Source organism: Culex pipiens, chromosome 2 (genome assembly GCF_016801865.2).
Source record: "Culex pipiens pallens isolate TS chromosome 2, TS_CPP_V2, whole genome shotgun sequence".
In the NCBI taxonomy this organism is placed as follows: domain Eukaryota; kingdom Metazoa; phylum Arthropoda; class Insecta; order Diptera; family Culicidae; genus Culex; species Culex pipiens.
This window is the reverse complement of record NC_068938.1, coordinates 186,339,240-186,359,598: the sequence shown is the minus strand read 5'-3', so window position 1 is coordinate 186,359,598 and position 20,359 is coordinate 186,339,240. Positions and strand designations below refer to the sequence as shown.

Genomic DNA, 20,359 nt, shown 5'->3' with positions numbered 1-20,359 from the left:
TCAAGGGCCTAAAACCTGCAGTTTTCGAGGCAGATAATATTATGAGTTTTCTTAGTCTCACCAAAACAGCCCCCATTTTATGATCCTCCGGCATTTTATGATCCTATTTTCAATGTTCAAAAATGAAACACTTGTTGTGATCTCTTTCTAAAAAAAATGATTTAAAAATGTCAGAATCAATACTAAATTTTCAAAAGGGCCAAATAAGGGCAAAATTCAATATTCTTCTTTTTTCAACAAAAAAACTACAACATGCATGTAATAGAAAAGGGCCGTCAAAAGTCTGATTAAATTGAAAAAAATACAGGAAATCTTCCAATTTCGTAGAGAATTGTTCTTCTGTAAAATAAAGAGCTTTGATATAAACAACTCAAATTAAAGTTTTTTTTTACTATTCTTGAAAGAAAATATTTTAAATCAACAAGAAAACTCATTTTTTTTTTCGATACATGATCATATTAGTTAAAAAAAAATCTTAGACAATTCTTTTTCATGATAAAGTTTATGAAAAAAAAAACATTTTTCATGGCTTTCTCAACAACCCCAAGGTGCGTACGTCTAATGCGTTTCAAATGTATTATCGATCGATTAAAAAGTGATTCCTGATTGAGGCACGCAAAAAATGCCGCAAACGACACTATTCAATTCAACAGTTTCGCGAAAAATGTCTCGGCCGTGCTAACCTTTGTTTTTACAATTTTAATTGTGTTCCACGCATTGAAGTCACTCTATTTTGATTCGTCGCTATCGCGAAGAAATGCATCATCGTCGTCGCGGCGACATCGTACGACATTCAGGCATTTTTGTGGTTTCCTTTTAGTTTGATGGGGTGACAATGTTCTTTTCTTTTAAGCTTTTTCTTCATAGATTTTAAGGGATTCAACAATTTAAGAAAATTGATTTTTTAGAATTTTATTTGGCTCACTGTCACCCCAATAGACGGTATGTTATTAAATAAGCGCTTTGGATGATCGTTTCGGTATGCACAAGTTCATTCACCATCAGCGTAATAGCTATCAATCCAGTCATAGACGTTTAACCTGAGGGGGTAACCCCAATCGATCGGATATGTGCTATTAAAAATCATTTACTAAACAAATCAACAACGCACGTCACACTGTTATTATCAATTTCCAGTGTTTGAAGTAAACACAACCAGCAGTTCCAGTTGCACTTGATTTACATTTTGAGGGCTTGTCGCGTTCAGAATATACAAGCGTTAGGAATGCAAATGCACTGCACTCTGTGTAATTGTTTTGCGTAGCATTTTAGTATAATTCCTAGCTTCTAAGCGTCTACTAGACGTAGAATCTGAATGATGATAAGGGATTGAGTCATGTGTCACTCGCTTGAATTGCTAGTTGCACTTCTTGTATGCAAAAATTGCACACTTGCACGCTAATGATAGAGGCAGTCATTTGCACAAAAAACTGCATCCTCGTGTGGAAAACAAACTTCAAGGAATGTATGACACTGAATGTTAAGAATTTCATTGTACTAAATTTAGTACTAAATTATACATACTTTGGAAAAATTCAACTGTTTCTTTGCTCTTGATTGATTTGAAATTGATCAAATCACAATGTTTTTGATTACTCAAGAATGCTTTCAAAATATCAACACCGTCCTGCAGACCTAATTTGGTTATCATCTCTCTCTCTCGTGATCGTGATCGGATCATTCACACTTCCGAAGCCACTAACCTCAGCAGTGGCCACTACCAGCCAGCCATCTAGAAGGCTCCGGTAGTACGTGCCACCCCCACCACCGCCCGATCGATGGTGAATCACCACCCTATCGAAGCTGCTGAGCTGGGAAAGGACCAAGATCACACAGCTACGCTGGCTATCAAACGGTTAGTCCCATCCGAACAGCTGTAGAAACCACTCAAGATCGAGCGAACGAGCGCGCGCGCGGGCTCCACCGTCCGGATATACCCGAATCAAAGTTGGATGATTTGTCATCACTAGTCAATCGGTGCTCACCTGAAGAGGTTGTGTTGTTTGAGTGTTGTGGTTGTTACCTGTGCGTAGGAGGGTGGAAGTTCCCGCGGAGAAAATAGCAACAACAAAAAAAGTTACGAAAATGGTCACCAAACATCAAGTGTGGGCAAAGGTCCAGAAGATGTACCGGGGGTTCGTCAAGTTCAACGGCTACACGGTGGCGGTCAGCTGTATCAACTACGCGATCACCTGCGTGCTCAACTCGAAAGTCGACGGCGGCATCGGTGCCATTGTGCCATGTAAGTAGGGGGTTGTGAAAGGGGGAAATCGTGTTATTCCTAATTCAGTTCATTCTGAACACGGAACATCACATTTTGACGCGAAGGCGTTACGTTTTGTTTTTGAATCTGATCTTTCGAACAAACAGATTGCCGTTCGGATTTTTTAAAGGAACTGGTTGTCACGCATCAGTCTACAAATTTCCTTCAACAATTTGAAAAAATAAAGTGTTGCGTTTTGTACAGGAAACCTCTTTTTATGTGATGCGTTACGTTTTTCTGATTTGTCGATTTCTCTAGAACGACCCAACATTATTGCAATCTTTTAAAAGCTATGTGTAGGTTTTGTTCAGATCTACACAACGCTTTTCGAATTTTGCAAACATATTCTATGGTTTAAGAGAAATCGACGAAATAAAAAGCGTAACGCCACCACATAAAACAAAGTTTTTCTGTAAGAACACCGCGCCCGCGTTTTGCGAACTTTTCAACACAATTTACTAATCTTGTGCATATCTATGATTTGTTCAAAATTTATAAATTATAAATTTTAAAGCTTCTGCTTGATAAAAGCTCCTTTGATACAGAGAAATCTCTGCTACGCGAAGGCGTTACGCTTTGTATTTGATTGATTTTTCAGATCTACAAATCGATTTTTGAAGTTCGCCAAATTGTTTCTTGATTTCAGAGAAATCGACGAAATAAAATGCGTTTCGCCTTCAAGTTATATGGAGGCGTAACTTTTTTCATTTCGTTGGTTTATGTTAAACCAAACCAATATTATGCCAGATTTAAAACGAGTTTTGTAAATTTACACAAGTTGTACGACCAGTTTGAGTTATAGAGTTTGCAACATATTGTGTACAGAAATCCCTTTTTTTACGCGGAGGCGTTACGTTTTGTAATTGTATCGATTTGTCTGAAACGACGCAACATTTTTGCAGTTTTTTAGAAGGATTTTTTAATTATTGGGCAGTTATACAAATTTCTTTTCGATTTTTGGTTTAAGAGAAATCAATAAGTTACAAACCAAAACGCCTTCGCGTAAAGAGAGGTTTCTCAATGTTCAGCAAAACAAAAACGTTACGCTTCAATAATGTAGGTGTTTTAAATACAGAGAAATCTTTTTTAACGTTATGGTGATACAACTTTTCAATTCAGCAGTTTATGTGAATAAAAAATATAGTCTAACTGCGCAAAGTACGCAGGCGTTACGCTTTGTGATTTGTCGATTTTTCAAACACTGCAGACAATTTTTGAAGCAATTTGTTTGCCTTTATCCATTCTACAATTTGCTTCAAATAGATTGCAAAAATATTATGTCTTTTCACAGTAATCGAAGAAATTCAAAACGTAACGCCAGCGCACTTGCGAGGTTTACCTGTACAGTCAATCTTTATTTTACGCAAAGGCGTTACGTTTGTTAATTTGTCGATTTCTCTTTTTCTCTCAACTTTTTTTCGAATCTTCTTCTTTACAGATCTACAACAAATGTCTTTTGATTCAAAATCGACTAAAAAATACAAATTTTTAAAGTTGTAGAAACCACTTCAAAAAGATCAAAAATGTCTGTATTGCTCCAGATAAATCGACCAAAGACAAAGCGTAACGCCTCCACAAAGAGCCCATTTAAACCCGGTTGCACGCGCAGGCATTACGCTTTGTATTTCACCAATATATCTTTAACCGTACAGTATTTTTGAAATCTTCCAATATCAATTTAATCAACGTTTGTCAATCTACAAATTTCTTGACCAGATTTCAAAAATATAGCAAATTATAATAGATATAGGTAAAAACCATTCCTAACGTCTGTCCGTTTGATATTATTTTTATTGTTCTGCATTCCTTTGAAATATATTTGCAAATCAAAAAAAATGTTTCAATGGCCTTTAACAATTAAAAGTATGCCAGTACTTTCAAATCCAAGAACACGCGCAGGCATTACGCTTTGTATTTCGTCGATATCTCTTGAACAATTCAATATTTTTGAAGTCATTTCAATGCAATTTTGAGAGTTGTACAGAGAAACTTTTTTTACGCTTGAGCGTTAAGTTTTGTAATTTAGCGATTTCTCTGAAACGATGATCATTTTTGCAATTTTCATAAAGCAGTTTGAAGCTCTTAAGCAGATTTCCAAATTGCTTTGAAAAGCTTGCAAAAATGTTGTATGGCTTCTGAGAAACTGACAAAATACAAAGCGTAACGCCTTCACGTATTTTTTTTCTCTGTATCGGTGAAAGCCTGTGCGTATATTCGAGTAATGTGTACCGCCAACTGGAGTGAATCGGCCAAACAGATTTTATAGCTTTTATGGTTTTAAGTTTAGGATTTATTGTACTAACAGTAGAATCGCGCATAGTGCGCAGGCGTTACGCTTTGTATTTCTTCGATTACTCTAAAACGATATAATATTTTTGAAATCTTTTTGAAGCTTATTGTACATTGGAACAAGACGACCGTTGAACTTTTAAAAGATTGCGAAAATAATATGTTATGTTCGAAATATCGACGAAATACAAAGCGTAACGCCTGCCCACTATGCGAGGTTAAACTGAATTTTGTTGTGCTTTATCTGTTCTAACATTAGCCAATAACAAATATCCAAATATTATGCATAAACATGGCTGAAACTGGTGTCCCGATTCACCCCATTTGTCTTGACTTACCACAAATGATGATTCTTTGGAAAATTGTTAGACTTGTTAATTCAATTTAAATAGTTTTATTTATTTTTTTTTGTTGTAAATTTTGCAATAACGACTTGTTTTATCATATTTGAAAGATTTCAAATTGATTTTTCGTGATTTTTTTATTTTATTATGATATAAGTTAAATATTTTTAAATCCGCACTTTATCGGTGTTATCTTTTTATGTTGTCTATTTGGGAGAAATGCTTTTTACAAATTTATTTCCAGTTTTTTGTTTGTTGTAGGAGGTTGTCAAAGATGAGCAGTTTTTACATTTAAATAAATTGAAGTTTTATTGCATTCTGTCCAGATTGAGTAGTTTAAAATGATTTTAAAAGTTAAATAATTTAATTAAGATTTGTACTATGCGAATTTCGTAATTTCAAATTCAAGCCGTTTTTTAGATGCCAATTGTTGAATTTTGATGTTTTTTTTGCATCATTTTAATTTTTTTCTTTCTATTTCCATGTAGCGTTAATTATTTGAGGTTATAATTTGCTTTATAAAGTATACTGAGATCGATTGGTATTTGCTTGCTCGATTGATTCTTTTTTTTCAATTTATTATTTTACTGTACTCAAAAGGATGAATTCATAAATTTAGAAAAAAAAAATTTGAAGAAAAAATACAATAATTCCAATCTATTTCACGTTCAAGTAGTAAATTTAAGATTTGTGATACAGTGAAACTTCTTTTTACGCGGTGCGTTACGTTTTTCTAATTTGTCGATTTCTCTGGAACGACGCAACATTTTTGTAATGTTTTAAAAGCAATTTATAGGTGTTGTTCAGATGTAGAACGCCTTTTGAAGCTTTGCAAAAATATCGTAAAAAAGGTTTCTCTGTAATAAAAACCAAAAAGAATCCTTCAAGTGATCTGCAAACGATATTGTACTAAATACATCTCCAACCTTCCTTACAGTTCTCAAATCGATAATGGACAACCAAAAGGAACCGGAATCGCCCGTCCTATACCTGGGACTATTTGTGGCCAGCATCATGCTCTTCATGGCAGTCTTCTGGGTAAGTTCTACCAGATCACCCAAGTGATCCCCAAACCTAACCTCACTTTTCCCTTTCCTCCCCTTCCAGCGCTGCAAAGCCCTCATCATCCCGTTCATCGTGTCGTACACGCTGGTCGTCGAGAAGGAAACCGACGGCAAGTTCAAGTTCAAAGCGTACTGGCAGGCCCTGTTCACGATCTACACCGCCGTGACGATCCTGCTGCTGTTGCTGCAGGGGATCTGCTCCTGCTGCGGCAGCGACGAACCCACCAAAGACGTCGTCGACTACGGCGGATCGCACGCGAGTCTTCAGCAGCAAAAGTCGGTGCCTCCGCGCAGTCGCTGCCAGCGGATCTTGGCGTTCTTCTGCTGCGGCACGTGCTGCTACCGGAAGCGCAAGCTGAACCGGCTGGACTCGCAGTCGCACTGTTCGTGCGATACGCTGAACATCCGGATTGCCGGACCGAACGATAAGCACTACCATCGGGTGGTGTTTGTTTAGCTTTGAGCACTTGAGAACGTGGCTTAGTAGGAGACCAAAGAGAAACCCAGTGGCAGTGATATCGCGAACGAAAAAAGTAAAACCGAATGAATCTCACGAAAAGTGAATCGAAAGCGAAAGTTAGTTGAAATTTACCCCTCCGCCATTAAAAATAAGTAAGATTTCATCATCGTGTACGTATACTCAACTCAGGCTTAGGCTTAGGATCGTTAGCAATTTGAAGGTTAGGTGTTAGGGATTGTTCTGGAGTGACTTCACCGAAACGGGCGCGCGCGTAATTCGGGGTGTGGACGTAAATGCGCGCCATTTTTTCTTGTATCAGGATAAAGTGCGGCCGTGTGAATGTGTAAACTTCAAGTGTGACATTTGACAGTGAGTGTTGAAATGTGTATATTTTTAAAATTCCCCACCCGCACCGTGTTGAGGGAGTCACTCGGCAATGAGTCATCCAGGCCAGGTGAGCGACGGTGACGATTTGGAAAACGTGAACAGCGTGATTTGATGGATTTTTTCTTAAATGATTGGCTTGTAGCTGTCGAACGGAGGAATCCAGGTGTGCAAGCACGCGAGAGTTTGAGCAATGTGTCTGGATTACGCAATGCTACGGGAGCGCGAGGTGAATTATTAGACTCATGTAGGGATAATTACGATTGTTACACAGAGTAGGAGAATGTTATTTTTAAGGAATCTAGTAGAACAAATATTTAGGAAGACTATACAACAGAGAAGATTATTTATGAACAGCATTGACTAAAGAAAATGTTGGAGGAAATATGCCTATTTTTAAAACATTTATATTTTAGCTTATCAGAACTTTTTCTTCAAATCATAGCTTCTTAATTTCAAAATTTGTTTAATTTATTTAAAAAAATCTGAATAGTTAAAAATTTAAAAGTGCTTCAAATAGGGCGCTCAACATTGTAGGTTGAGAATGCGTGTATTTCCTCTAGCATTAAGGACTTTTGCTTATTTGGCAATTGCATAGATAAAGGATTATTTAGGAAACCAAGTGCTTAAGTAACCATATTAAAGAAATGTAGAACCCAAGTTGAGTTTATTTAAAACAACAAGTCTTGTAGTTTTATTAACGTGTCGAAAGCCAATCGAATATAAGAAAAACAAATATACGTGACTTACAAAATGAAAGAATTATTCGTCCTGAAAATTAAGTCTTTTTGAAGGTGCCATTAAACTATCAGTAATTATTTGTAACAAAAAAAATAGGATGTACATTAGGGTGGTCCAAATCCGGGCTTTCTCGGGACTACCCCCTGAAATCAAAGATTGACCCATCACTAGGCTAAATTTCGAATTTGAGCTTATTTTTTTTAGTAAAAATCGTTTTTTTAGGAAAAATCGTCAAAATGTATGGAGAAAAGCAAATATTTCAGTTTTTTACCGGTGGAAAGCACAATAGTCGTCCAATCTTTATCAATTCTCAGATGTAAAACCTTCATTGAATTTTGAACAACTTTCCGGAAAGCACCATATTTTTAGGATTTTTTGCTAAAAAGTTACAGTTAAACCTCGCATAGTGCGCAGGCGTTACGCTTTGTATTTCTTCGATTACTCTAAAACGACAGAATAAATGTGTAAACTTTTTTAAGCAGATTGTAGATTGGAACAAGGCGAACAAATTGCTTCAAAAAGAATGCAATAATATTATATCGTGCTTGAGAAATCGACGAAATACAAAGCATAACGCCTGCGCACTATGCGAGGTTTAAACTGTATTAGCTTCCGAAAACGGACCGTTTTTGCGCAAGGAGGGGTTCCCGTGGTCAGAGTGAGCTCAAATTTGGAATTTAGCCTAGTGATGGGTCAATCTATGATTTCAGGGGGTCGCTCCGAGAAAGTCCGGATTTGGACCACCCTAATGCACATCAATTTATTACTTTAAATTGCAAAACTGTAGCAATATGAATGTGAATTGATCAGAATCGTATTTGTTATGACTGATTTATAGAGAATGTTCTTATTTTTAGAACGCCTTTTAAAGTTTGGTAATCTGTTTTGATTGTCAAAAGATATTCAACTTACAAAAGACACCATTTTTTTTAAGCGAGCTTGAGGTGATCTCGTGCTCTGGGACCATTTTTGAAACGAAAAAATCCACCTTAATATTTTTTGAGTCAAAATTTTAATTGCTTTTGACTATAAACATAAAAAAATTAAAATTAAGAACTTTCTCTAAAAATGTGTTTTAACAAATATTTTTAAGGTCAGTTAAAAATCAGTACAAAAAATCAAAATCTATTTTTTAAAGCTAAAATAATATTTTTATTTTTATAAATTCTGATTGAGGTCGGTAAAATATGACTTTCTACGTACATAAAGCTCCGATATTTTGATTTTTTTCTTTAATTTATTCGATCCAATGGAACTCGCAAACTCTGCCCTCTTCATTGAATAAATCATCTGTTGAAAGGTAGTCAAAATTTAAGCTTCGGTTAGCAACTGTACGGCAAAAATGCTAAAACAAGGAATAAATTAAATGAAACTAAATTAAATTAATTTTCATTCACTGCTTTTTATTTTTTTATAAATAGTAAATTCCATCCCAATTTCTAGATGTAACAAACTTTAATAGTATTTGAAACATCAACTTAAAAAAATCTAAACTCTAGGAAGTACATATTATCTTTTTTTCTAAATGCTCCAATCAATTTTCTTCTTTCCAAGTTTAGTTAAAAAAGTCAATTGGAGTCATTTTATTTAAAAAAAAAACATTGCTTAATCCACCTTTAGGTGATTGGTGCCTTCCTCACATTCATATAGTGAATATCTTCATCCAGAATTGCATCATTCCCCCTTAACATGTTTAACAAATTAAGCTTCAATACTCATTTCTTTCGATAGGGTTTTCAAATTTTCAATCCATTTGGCTCATCTGTAAGATCTTTTGATAACTTATACAACGATAGTTCGCATGATAGATCCGGACAACGTTTTCATCAAAATATCTGAGATCCGGCCTCTAAAAAGTGTATAAACAACATTAAAGTGCATATAACTTTTGATATGGTTATCAGAACTTTGATGTTTTAGGCTCATTTGAAAGGTCTTTTAATTATCTAACTGACGGCGGGTCGCATGATGGACCCGGACATCATTTTAATCGAAATATCTGAGATCCGGCCTCTGAAAAGTGTATAAATACCATTTAAGTGCTAATAACTTTTGATAGGGTTATCAGATCTTCTATGTTTTAGGCTCATTGGAAAGGTCTTTTAAATACCTTTCTAAAAATGTATAGCATGACGGATTTTCTTACAAAAAACACTCTTTTTACAATCTTCCGGACTTTTGTTTAAATTTTTTTAGCATAACTTTTGAAGTACTTTTCTAAACTTCATAATATCAACTAGGGTCTTGTGGGACCCCGAGACGAATCGAATGAGACTAACACGGTCCAAATCGGTGCAGCCATTCCGGAGATAATCGTGTGCATATTTTTCGGTGCACGGACTAACATCCAGACACACACACAGAAATTGGTTCAGAATTTGATTCTGAGTCGATAGGTATACGTGAAGGTGGGTCTACGAGGTCGAATAAAGAAGTTCATCTTCGAGTGATTTTATAGCCTTTCCCCATTGAAGTGAGGAAGGTAAAACCATTGCATTTTTCACTACACAAAAATAGTTTATCAAAGTTTGAAGAACATTTAAATTTTATTTAAAGTTCCTCAGAAATTTAAAAAAAAAAGTCTCAGAATAAATTAAAAGCCACATAACTTAGATTTTCAGAGGTTCCACCAGAATCTAAACCAAATATGCCATGATTTGGCTTTATTTTTTTGTCGGAGTTTTTTTTTGTCAAAATAATAAGATTTTTATCTTAATTTAATAAAATTTATTAACAAATTTTTATTTTTTGAACCAAAGATCGGTCAAAAACAAAAAAAGTTTATGGATTCATTGCATTTTTTTGTAAATTTGTCACAGAAGCATAACTGTCAAAATGTATAAGTCCATTACAACATTTATTTCAAGCTTATTTCCCTTCCTCTCCAAAATTTCCCTGAAAAATGAGAGGGCAAACAAAATTATTGTTTAAAATTCAAATTTTCATTTCAAAACTTGTTAATCGATTGCAGACTATTCAGAATGCATTGTTAAATATGTTTTTAAAGCAAATGTAGACTTTTAAGGCCATTTCCAAATTTTAAATATAATGATTTTTTCCCGTTAAAGAAGTACAAGCTTAGGAAAAAAATGGATTCATTGGTATGTAGCAAATTTTTAATAATTGCATGATTGTGATGAAATTTAAAGCATTTTGTGATACTTTTGCTATTTTTGTGCCTTCCTCACCTCACTGAGGCATGGCTATAAAATCACTCGAAAAATGAACTTCTCAAATACACCTCTCAGATATGCCTTTACGTATAGCTATCGACTCAGAATCAAATTCTGTACAAATGTCTGTGGGGATGTGTGTAGACATGATTTTTTACCACACGATCATCTCAGAACTGGCTGAATCGATTTTAGCCGGATCCGCATTATTCTGTTCGTTTTGGGGTCCCCTAAGACCCTTTTAAATTTTATTCTGTTTGGTTAAGTACTTTTAAAGTTATGTCGTGAAAAAGTTTTCTTGTAGCTACTAAAAAGGGTGATTTTTTGCCTAACCTAAAAGTTGACTATGAAATCCTTATTAGTTGCCAATACACATAATAATTTTTAATTGTATTTTTTTTTATCTTTATCACTTAACGTATTGGCCATTTTTAGGATTTTCTTTTGATTTTGCAAGATATTGATTATTAAATTCATGGTTCCACGATTAGTTTAAAAAATATAGTAATTTGATTAACTATAGAAAGTTTACTTCATACATATCATAGATTATCAAGTTGTGATAATTATATAAAGTCATTTTTTAATGAAATATTCGATAATACTCCATTCACACGGGCTCCTAATATCCGGTTTTAAAAGATAAACAAGGTTTTAACTCATACAACTTTGACAGTTGAGGTTATAAAAATGGTTATAACTGGCTATAAGAAGCCCGTGTGAACGGGGTTTAAGAATGCCAGTCAATTATTTGAAAATCGAATAAATCAGCTGAAGGATAAAAGTTGTGGGTTGGAGATAGTACAATCACGAGAAAAAAAATCAATTGAAATTATGGTTTTGAAAATCATTGATTTTGTACACGAAATTGATCAAATACTGGTTCAAACCCATGCAAATCAACCCAAACAAACGTCTGTCCATTTTCCAGTCAAAGCAATCGAAACAAGGAAAACCAATCAAAATCATAGATAAATAAAAGGATGTAACAAAAATGACTTTTTGGCGGGCATTCAAGGGTTTGTTCCGGTGGGCATACTAAGCCCAAATCCAAAATATGAGCTTGATTGGACGTAACAGGAGCTGGCGCTCCGCCCTTCAATTTTAAATGGGATTTAACCCGTAAAAAAGATTTTTTCAAAAATGACACTTTTTGAGGCATTTTGGCCACTGAAGCGTTTATTTTCAACATCATTGGCGTGTTGGCCAGATCCTTGCGCATCTTTTGGTATATATAACATTGAAATTTGGAGCACCCTGGAGCTCGGTACAGGCCTTCAAACTTTGGCATTTTTTCGAAAAATCGGTCCCGGCAAAAAAGATATGCGTCGCGCCTCGCGACGCCCTAGACGCCATTTGATTTTGCCGGGGCCGATTTTTCGAAAAAATGCCAAAGTTTGAAGGCCTGTACCGAGCTCCAGGGTGCTCCAAATTTCAATGTTATATATACCAAAAGATGCGCAAGGATCTGGCCAACACGCCAATGATGTTGAAAATAAACGCTTCAGTGGCCAAAATGCCTCAAAAAGTGTCATTTTTGAAAAAATCTTTTTTACGGGTTAAATCCCATTTAAAATTGAAGGGCGGAGCGCCAGCTCCTGTTACGTCCAATCAAGCTCATATTTTGGATTTGGGCTTAGTATGCCCACCGGAACAAACCCTTGAATGCCCGCCAAAAAGTCATTTTTGTTACATCCTAATAAATAATTTCCTCCTCAGCCTGCTACAGAACAGCGACAGCATGTTGACAGGGCACGCAGGACACATTTTAATCATCCAACCAATTCCCGCCGCGTGCGATACATTTGCATAATGATGCTCATTTGAGTGGCAAAAACCAAATCGCCAATGCAAATGACATCAAACAGTTGTGTCAAAAGCAGACCGACTTTTCATCTCATTTGATGTTTTCAAAACCGGAGTGGTTTTGAAAAGAGTTTATTAAATTAAAATCAGTAAATTTTGTCAAAAAATATTTATCGGAGTGAAAGTTAGTAAAAATGTATAAAATTTACTGAAAACATTTTAAAAAATTTAACAATTTAACGAAAGTTTGCGAAACACTACCTTCTAAAAGCTGGTGAACTCATCATAATTTTAAATGTTTCAATCGACAGTTCAATGATGATAATCGTTGATGATTTGCTCGTGCTCGATGCGCGATTGCCAGGCTGAGTGAGTGAGTGAGAGTGAGGGAGTTCACTCACATTCTACCCGGTGCAGCTTCGAGGGTGAGTGTCTCGAAACTTATTAAAATTTCAACAGAGAGAGACTGTGTCCAGTCTGGCAAGTCACCCCCGCACAAACACTCACCGGACAGGTTCAACCTTCCGTGGCCGAATGCAAATTGACAGTTGCGAAATTTAATTAATTCCGGCTTTCTCTCTCTCTCGCTCGATGGGATAATGACGGTGACGAGTTTTGGTTGTTTAATTTCCGAACGAGTGCATTTCAAACTGCATGCAAATGTTTGGGAGGACATCCCTCGGGGAGAGGATGTGGCGAGCTGTGGAGATGACAGGAAGTTTGACGATGTTAGTGTGCGTGCGTGCGTCTCTGTGTATTCCGACGAGGATTAAATTTAGCACAATTGTTTGAAAAGTTAAATTGCTGTTGACAAGCACCGAGGGAAAACGGCGCACCGTTGAGTTGGGGCAAATTAATTCAAATATGCAAACATACTTTTGACGAAACAGGCGAAATTTGGACATTTTCGACGGCTGCCTAAATACTGGCCAATTGCATACATTCAGGGGTTGGTGCATTTTATGATGCATCTCTAAAACACGACATTTTATCTAGCAGCATAGATGCCGTTACTCATCGAAGCTGTTATGACAGGAAGTTACTAGCCGTTTGACGTACTGGTGGCAAATATAATGATTAGAGCCCGGTGGGTGTGATTGAGACTAGTGCAGTTTAGTGCAAGCGCTTAGAAACCGCATAGTCTGGCCGTGAATCAAGGTTAGGGAGGTTTTTTTTCACTCTCTTGTTTATGTTTCCATTGGGAAAATACCTTACTAGATATAAGTAAGAAAAAAGGTGAGTCTTCGTCTGCATTTCCTGGAATGATTCAGCCTGACGGTATGAGTCTCTTGTTGATGCAAATTTGATGACAAATATATTGTGCTTGTAAGTTACATTCATCGATTTTCGTGATTTTTCAAAATCAGCATAGCTTCCTAAATATTTATATCTATTAATTAGGCCGATGCAAATATTTAAAAAAGTTTTTGTCCCTCGGCCCTGGCCAAGGTCAAGGGGGGGGGAGGGGCAAAAAAAAAAATAAAAAAAATTAAATAACAAGCCATAATCTTCACATTTAAATGAAAAAAGTGTTTTAAAATCCATTTTACACTAGTTCAGTTGTTTTGCAATCATTAGTTTTCAAAAAATCTAAGATCTGACAAAAACAAAAATTGTATCGAAAAAAAAGATTTTGCATCGAAAATTTTCAAAAAATCTTAAGATTTTTTAATAAACCCAAACATGCTAAAAATGATTTTAAACGCAGGAGAATGTATTTTAATTTGATTCCAGCTGGTTGCCCTTGAATTTTCATTGAAATTTTTAAGTTTATTGTAAAAATATTTTTTTGCCCCCTGATTTTTCGAGCCAATTTTGAAAGGGGCGGGGGGGGGGGGTGACAAAAACTTTTAAAAATATTTGTACCTGCCTTAAAAAAATGCAAAACTCAATAAAATGATTAAAATCGGTAAAATCGATATCGGTTTTAACAAGTTTACCGATTTTAACAGATTTTTAATGAATTTACTAATTTTACAAATTTTACAAATTTTACCAATTTTACCAATTTTACTAATTTTACCAATTTTACCAATTTTACCAATTTTACCAATTCTACCAATTTTACCAATTTTACCAATTTTACCAATTTTACCAATTTTACCAATTTTACCAATTTTACCAATTTTACCAATTTTACCAATTTTACCAATTTTACCAATTTTACCAAATATATCAATCTGTTTTGCCTTTTTTATCATTTCTATCAATATAAAAAAGGCAAAACAGCAACTCTCAATGAATAAATTATAAAATTGGTCAAAATGGTCATATTGGTCAAATTGGCCAGAATGGTCCAAAAGGTCAAAATGGTAAAATTGGTCCAATTGGTCAAATTGGTCAAATTGGTCAAATTGGTCAAATTTGTCAAATTGGTCAAATTGGATAAATTGGTAAAATTGGTCAAATTGGTCAAATTGACCAAAATGGTCCAAATGGTCCAAATGGTCAAATTGGTAAAATTGGTAAAATGGTCAAATTGGTCAAATTGGTCAAATTGGTCAAATTAGTAAAATTGGTCAAATTGGTCAAATGTGTTAAATTGGTTAAATTGGTTAAATTGATCAAATTGGTCAAATTAGTCAAACTGGCCAAATTGGTCAAATTGGTTAAATGGTCAAATTGGTCAATTGGTCAATTGGTCAAATTGATCAAATTGGTCAAATTGGTCAAATTGGTCAAATTGGTCAAATTGGTCAAATTGGTCAAATTAGTAAAATTGGTCAAATTGGTCAAATTGGTTAAATTGGTTAAATTGGTTAAATTGATCAAATTGGTCAAATTAGTCAAATTGACCAAAATGGTCCAAATGGTCAAATTGGTCAAATTGGTCAAATTGTTCAAATTGGTCAAATTGGTCAAATTGGTCAAATTGGTCAAATTGGTCAAATTGGTCAAATTGGTCAAATTGGTCAAATTGGTCAAATTGGTCAAATTAGTAAAATTGGTCAAATTGGTTAAATTGGTTAAATTGGTTCAATTGATCAAATTGGTCAAATTAGTCAAACTGGCCAAATTGGTCAAATTGGTTAAATGGTCAAATTGGTCAATTGGTCAATTGGTCAAATTGATCAAATTGGTCAAATTGGTCAAATTGGTCAAATTGGTCAAATTGGTCAAATTGGTCAAATTGGTCGAATTGGTCAAATTGGCCAAAATGGTCCAAATGATCAAAATGGTAAAATTGGTCAAATTGGTCAAATTGATCAAATTGATCAAACTGGTCAAATTGGTCAAAATGGTCCAAATGGTAAAATTGGTAAAATTGGTCAAATTGGTCATAATGGTCCACATGGTAAAATTGGTCAAATTGGTCAAATTAGTCAAACTGGCCAAATTGGTCAAATTGTCCAAATTGTTCAAATTGGTCAAATTGGTAAAATTGGTAAAATTGGTCAAATTGGTCAAAATGGTTCAAATGGTAAAATTGGTAAAATTGGTAAAATTGGTTAAATTGATCAAATTAGTCAAACTGGCCATATTGGTCAAATTAGTCAAACTGGACAAATTGGTCAAATTGGTCAAATGGTCAAATGGTCAAATTGGTCAAATTGATCAAATTAGTCAAATTGGCTAATTTGGTCAAATTGGTCAATTGATCAAATGAGTCAAACGGTCAAATTGGTCAAATTGGTCAAATTGGTCAAATTGGTCAAATTGGTCAAATTGGTCAAATTGGTCAAATTGATCGAATTGGTTAAATTGGTTAAATTGGTTAAATTGATCAAATTGGTCAAATTAGTCAAACTGGCCAAATTGGTCAAATTGGTCAAATTGTTCAAATTGGTCAAATTGGTAAAATTGGTCAAATTGGTCAAAATGGTTCAAATGGTAAAATTGGTAAAATTGGTTAAATTGATCAAATTAGTCAAACTGGCCATATTGGTCAAATAAGTCAAACTGGACAAATTGGTCAAATTGGTCAAATGGTCAAATGGTCAAATTGGTTAAATTGATCAAATTAGACAAATTGGCTAATTTGGTCAAATTGGTCAATTGATCAAATGGGTCAAACGGTCAAATTGGTCAAATTGGTCAAATTGGTCAAATTGGTCAAATTGGTAAAATTGGTTAAATTGGTTAAATTGATCAAATTGGTCAAATTAGTCAAACTGGCCAAATTGGTCAAATTTGTCAAACTGGCCAAATTGGTCAAATTGGTCAAATTGGTCAAATGGTCAAATGGTCAAATTGGTCAAATTGGTCAAATTGGTCAAATTGGTCAAATGGTCAAATGGTCAAATTGGTCAAATTGGTCAAATTGGTCAAATTGGTCAAATTGGTCAAATTGGTCAAATTGGTCAAATTGGTCAAATTGGTCAAATTGGTCAAATTGGTCAAATTGGTCAAATTGGTCAAATTGGTCAAATTGGTCAAATTGGTCAAATTGGTCAAATTGGTCAAATTGGTCAAATTGGTCAAATTGGTCAAATTGGTCAAATGGTCAAATTGATCAATTGGTCAAATTGGTCAAATTGGTCAAATTTGTTAAATTGGTTAAATTGATCAAATTAGTCAAACTGGCCAAATTGGTAATATTGATCAAATTGATCAAATTGTAAAATTTAGTTGCAAAACTGCTCATTTCTGTGAGCCGCTCATTATCGTTTGCTCATTCAAGGGTCATTATTGGTACCGCACATACACACACATACAGATACACATATACACACACAGACGGACAGATTTTTTTTCAATTTTGTGAGCTTACTGTCAATAGTTCATTTTTAGATCAGGATTATAGCCTTACCTCAGTGAGGAAGGTAAAATATGTTCAGTATATATTTAATGCGGTTTAGGTTGCAGAGGATTAGGTCATCATGGGACACGTCCTCTAGGCGATGTAGCACAAGAGATTCAAATATCAAGCGACTAATTGCCACAATTTACACTCAGTTGTTCTGTAAAAGAAACACGGAGAAAGGTATTGCATCGAAATAGCTAATCCATTTTTTTTTAAAATCAACCTGCAAGACAAACGCGTTGCATTAATCACAGAGATAGATTTTGTGTACGTGAGAAAGATGCGTGGACATACCGTTAAAATGTGTCAAGAGTTGGTGGAGCAGATTTTAATAAATTTTATGGAATTTCAATAAACTTTGCATTTTTTTGTACAATTTGACTTCATTTTGCAACTGAGTGTGCACGTGTCACACTGTACAACAAAAAAAAAAATGTATTGCTATTCTCAGGTCCTGTATGTAAAAATTGACATACCATAGGGTAAATTGTTGATAGTTGTTCTTAATTATGTTTTTGATTATATGTTGGATTGAATAAATGTAGTCCTAGGCCACATAAAATTGTGGTGTTTTGATTTTTGGAAATAACTTTAAAAAATCACGAACTAAGATTTACCCTATCGTTAAGATGCTGCACTGCCTAATTACCATCCGTTCCTTTTATGACCACAAAGCAACAAGTTCGAGGGTTTCTTCCACACCCCACACTGTCAAAGGTGTATAAAAGCCAAAAACCTGCAAGCTCATCTGCTCCAGAAAGTGACAGCTACCGAGCAAAGATGGAGGACGTGCAGCTGTACTCCAAGTCAAAGGCTCTGCAGATGAACACGACGAAGGAAATTCTACAAAGCTCAAAGTTCGTTTCAAAATGGAAAAATCACACCGATCTACGCCTGCTGGACATTGGCTGCGGCGATGGCGAAGCCCTGGTCAGGCTGGTACTCCCGTTGGTTCCCCGCTACAGCAGCGTGTTGGCGATCGACATTCTGGAACCGATGATTCGAGCATCCCGGGACAGCTTCGGCTCGGTTCCGCGGGTAAGCTTTCGAGTGTTTGACATTGCCACGTACGATGCGGCGGCTATCAAGCATTTGGGCAAGTTTAGCCACATTACGTCGAACTTTTGTCTGCACTGGATCAAGGACCAGCGACAGCTGTTCAGCAACATCTTTAAACTGATGCTTCCCGGAGGGCAGCTGATGGCGACACTGCTGCTGGACACCGAACTCAGCAAAGCCGTGCGAGAGCTGGCCACCATGGATAAGTGGGCACCGTTTATGGAGAACTGGAGAAGCTATCCGTCGGTTTACGCTCAAAACGCTCAGTGTGATTATTCGATAAGAGAACAGCTCGAGCTGGCTGGTTTCGAGCAGATTGAAGTGGAAATTAAACTACAAAAGTTTGATTTCAAACGGGAAAGTCAACTGAAAGGTAGGTCGATACATTTTCTCAGAAATAAAATTTTATTATTAATTGACTTTTGTGTCTCAGATTTTCTACAATCGGTCAATCCATTTGTTCAACGAATGCCACTTTGCTTGAAAGATGAGTATATTAACGAGTTTATGATAGCGTGTCTAAAAAATATGACAAAACTGAAAGTAACATTTGAAATGATTGTGTTAAGTGCCATTAGACCCACCAGTTTTATTTAATTTTTTTATTTGAATTTATAAACTAGGATTTTTTGTTAACTACAGCTGAAGCAATAAACAATAATTAAAAACTTTTAATAATCCGAGTTTTGATTTACAGTATTCTAAAACAACAAAAAAACATCATCTGACAATATACCAGCAGTTTAAACATAGACCTATTTCGTAGATAACTGCTCTATTCCTCTCCTTTTATTCCAATACCAAAAACAGCAAATCTCATCAAAACAGTAACGCATTCCGCAATCCCAACGTTTATTCGCTCCACTTTATGGAGTGTGCTTAATTTGGGGACCAAGCTTCCCAAGAAGAAGAAAAAAAAATCATCATCATCAGTTATGTCCATCATCGTGTCGATTCGATGTCACCATCATCCTTGGCGCCATTGTTTTTGTTTTTACCCCGCTAACCTTTTCCTAACACCCCACCCCTGCAAACATAAACACACGCAAATACTTCCCATTAGAAGAAGCATGAGATGTGACGAAATTAACCCCCAACTGCCCCTCGCTTCCTGGTCTAACATGACGGCGATGTCGTGCTATCTTGTCGCATGTCGTTTTCTGTCGTTTCAAGAAAAACGTTATTTAATGTTTGACCTTGAATAAACGAAAACAGGAGCACCCAATGTAAACAATAATAAACAAGCTTTGTTTGGCCTACCATTCAGTGCATTGCCTCAAAGTTTGGTTTAATTTGGTTGCCGGAAGTCCCGAGTTACAATTACAAATATTTACGGTAGTCGGGCTTGAACGTGTGTCAAACGCGTTCTGATCTGAATTCCCTTTGGCCAGTTGTCGCACTAACAGCAATTGTTTGGGTGTGTCAAGGTAGCACGACAAGATTGAAACTTCTTTCATATGAAAAGTGATATAATGCACAAATGGCGTTCTTAACTCAATTTGGCCCAACATGCACGTGTGACAAGGTAGCACGACAACGACGATGTGTAAGACTGTGCCGTTGCCGGCCTACGGCATGTTGAAATTGCGTAATAAAGTGACTTGAAAAAGGATGCTGTTTTAGCGAGGGAAGGGGCGATATCTAATTAGAAATCATGTTTTATGGACCATCCCGGAAAGGAGGTTGAGGGTTAAGCGGGCGCAAATGGAAGCCTCCTGCTCCGGTTTCCGGGGGTAACGAGCCGGAAGCTGGGAAGCTTCCAGGGGAAGGATTTAGATCGAATCTTGCCGTATACCGATGGTTAAGCTTAATTGGTCTGAACGAAATGAAATAGAATGTCGATGAGGGTGGGATGGTTGGCTAATCGATTTCAAGAGGAGGTTTGAAAAAGGTACAAAGTGGTACTTGAAAACTAAAAGGATTATTCTTATTTAGTCAACTCATTTAAAAAAAACAGTATTCAAGTAGAAGTTTACTGGGAAATATTAGAAGCAATTCTTTGCGAAGAGTTCCGCCTCTTGAGGAATCTCAA

The 20,359-nt window shown here is 35.7% G+C and overlaps 3 protein-coding genes across 5 annotated transcripts in view; 2 read left to right on the top strand and 1 right to left on the bottom strand.

The window, feature by feature from the left end:
* The window catches only part of LOC120419314 (roundabout homolog 2-like), a 459,035-nt gene that overhangs the window by 99,074 nt on the left and 339,602 nt on the right, over window positions 1–20,359 (bottom strand). The window lies entirely within an intron of this gene.
* On the top strand, window positions 1,849–7,487 carry LOC120419318 (uncharacterized). Its single transcript, XM_039581988.2, has 3 exons — window positions 1,849–2,242; window positions 5,834–5,934; window positions 6,004–7,487. The coding sequence occupies exons 1-3, from the start codon at window positions 2,086–2,088 to the stop codon at window positions 6,415–6,417; spliced, it is 672 nt and encodes a 223-aa protein (XP_039437922.1). The 5' UTR covers window positions 1,849–2,085; the 3' UTR covers window positions 6,418–7,487.
* Window positions 13,109–20,201, top strand: LOC120419319 (juvenile hormone acid O-methyltransferase-like). The gene is made up of 3 exons (XM_039581989.2): window positions 13,109–13,262; window positions 18,026–18,700; window positions 18,761–20,201. The coding sequence occupies exons 1-3, from the start codon at window positions 13,124–13,126 to the stop codon at window positions 18,922–18,924; spliced, it is 978 nt and encodes a 325-aa protein (XP_039437923.1). The 5' UTR covers window positions 13,109–13,123; the 3' UTR covers window positions 18,925–20,201.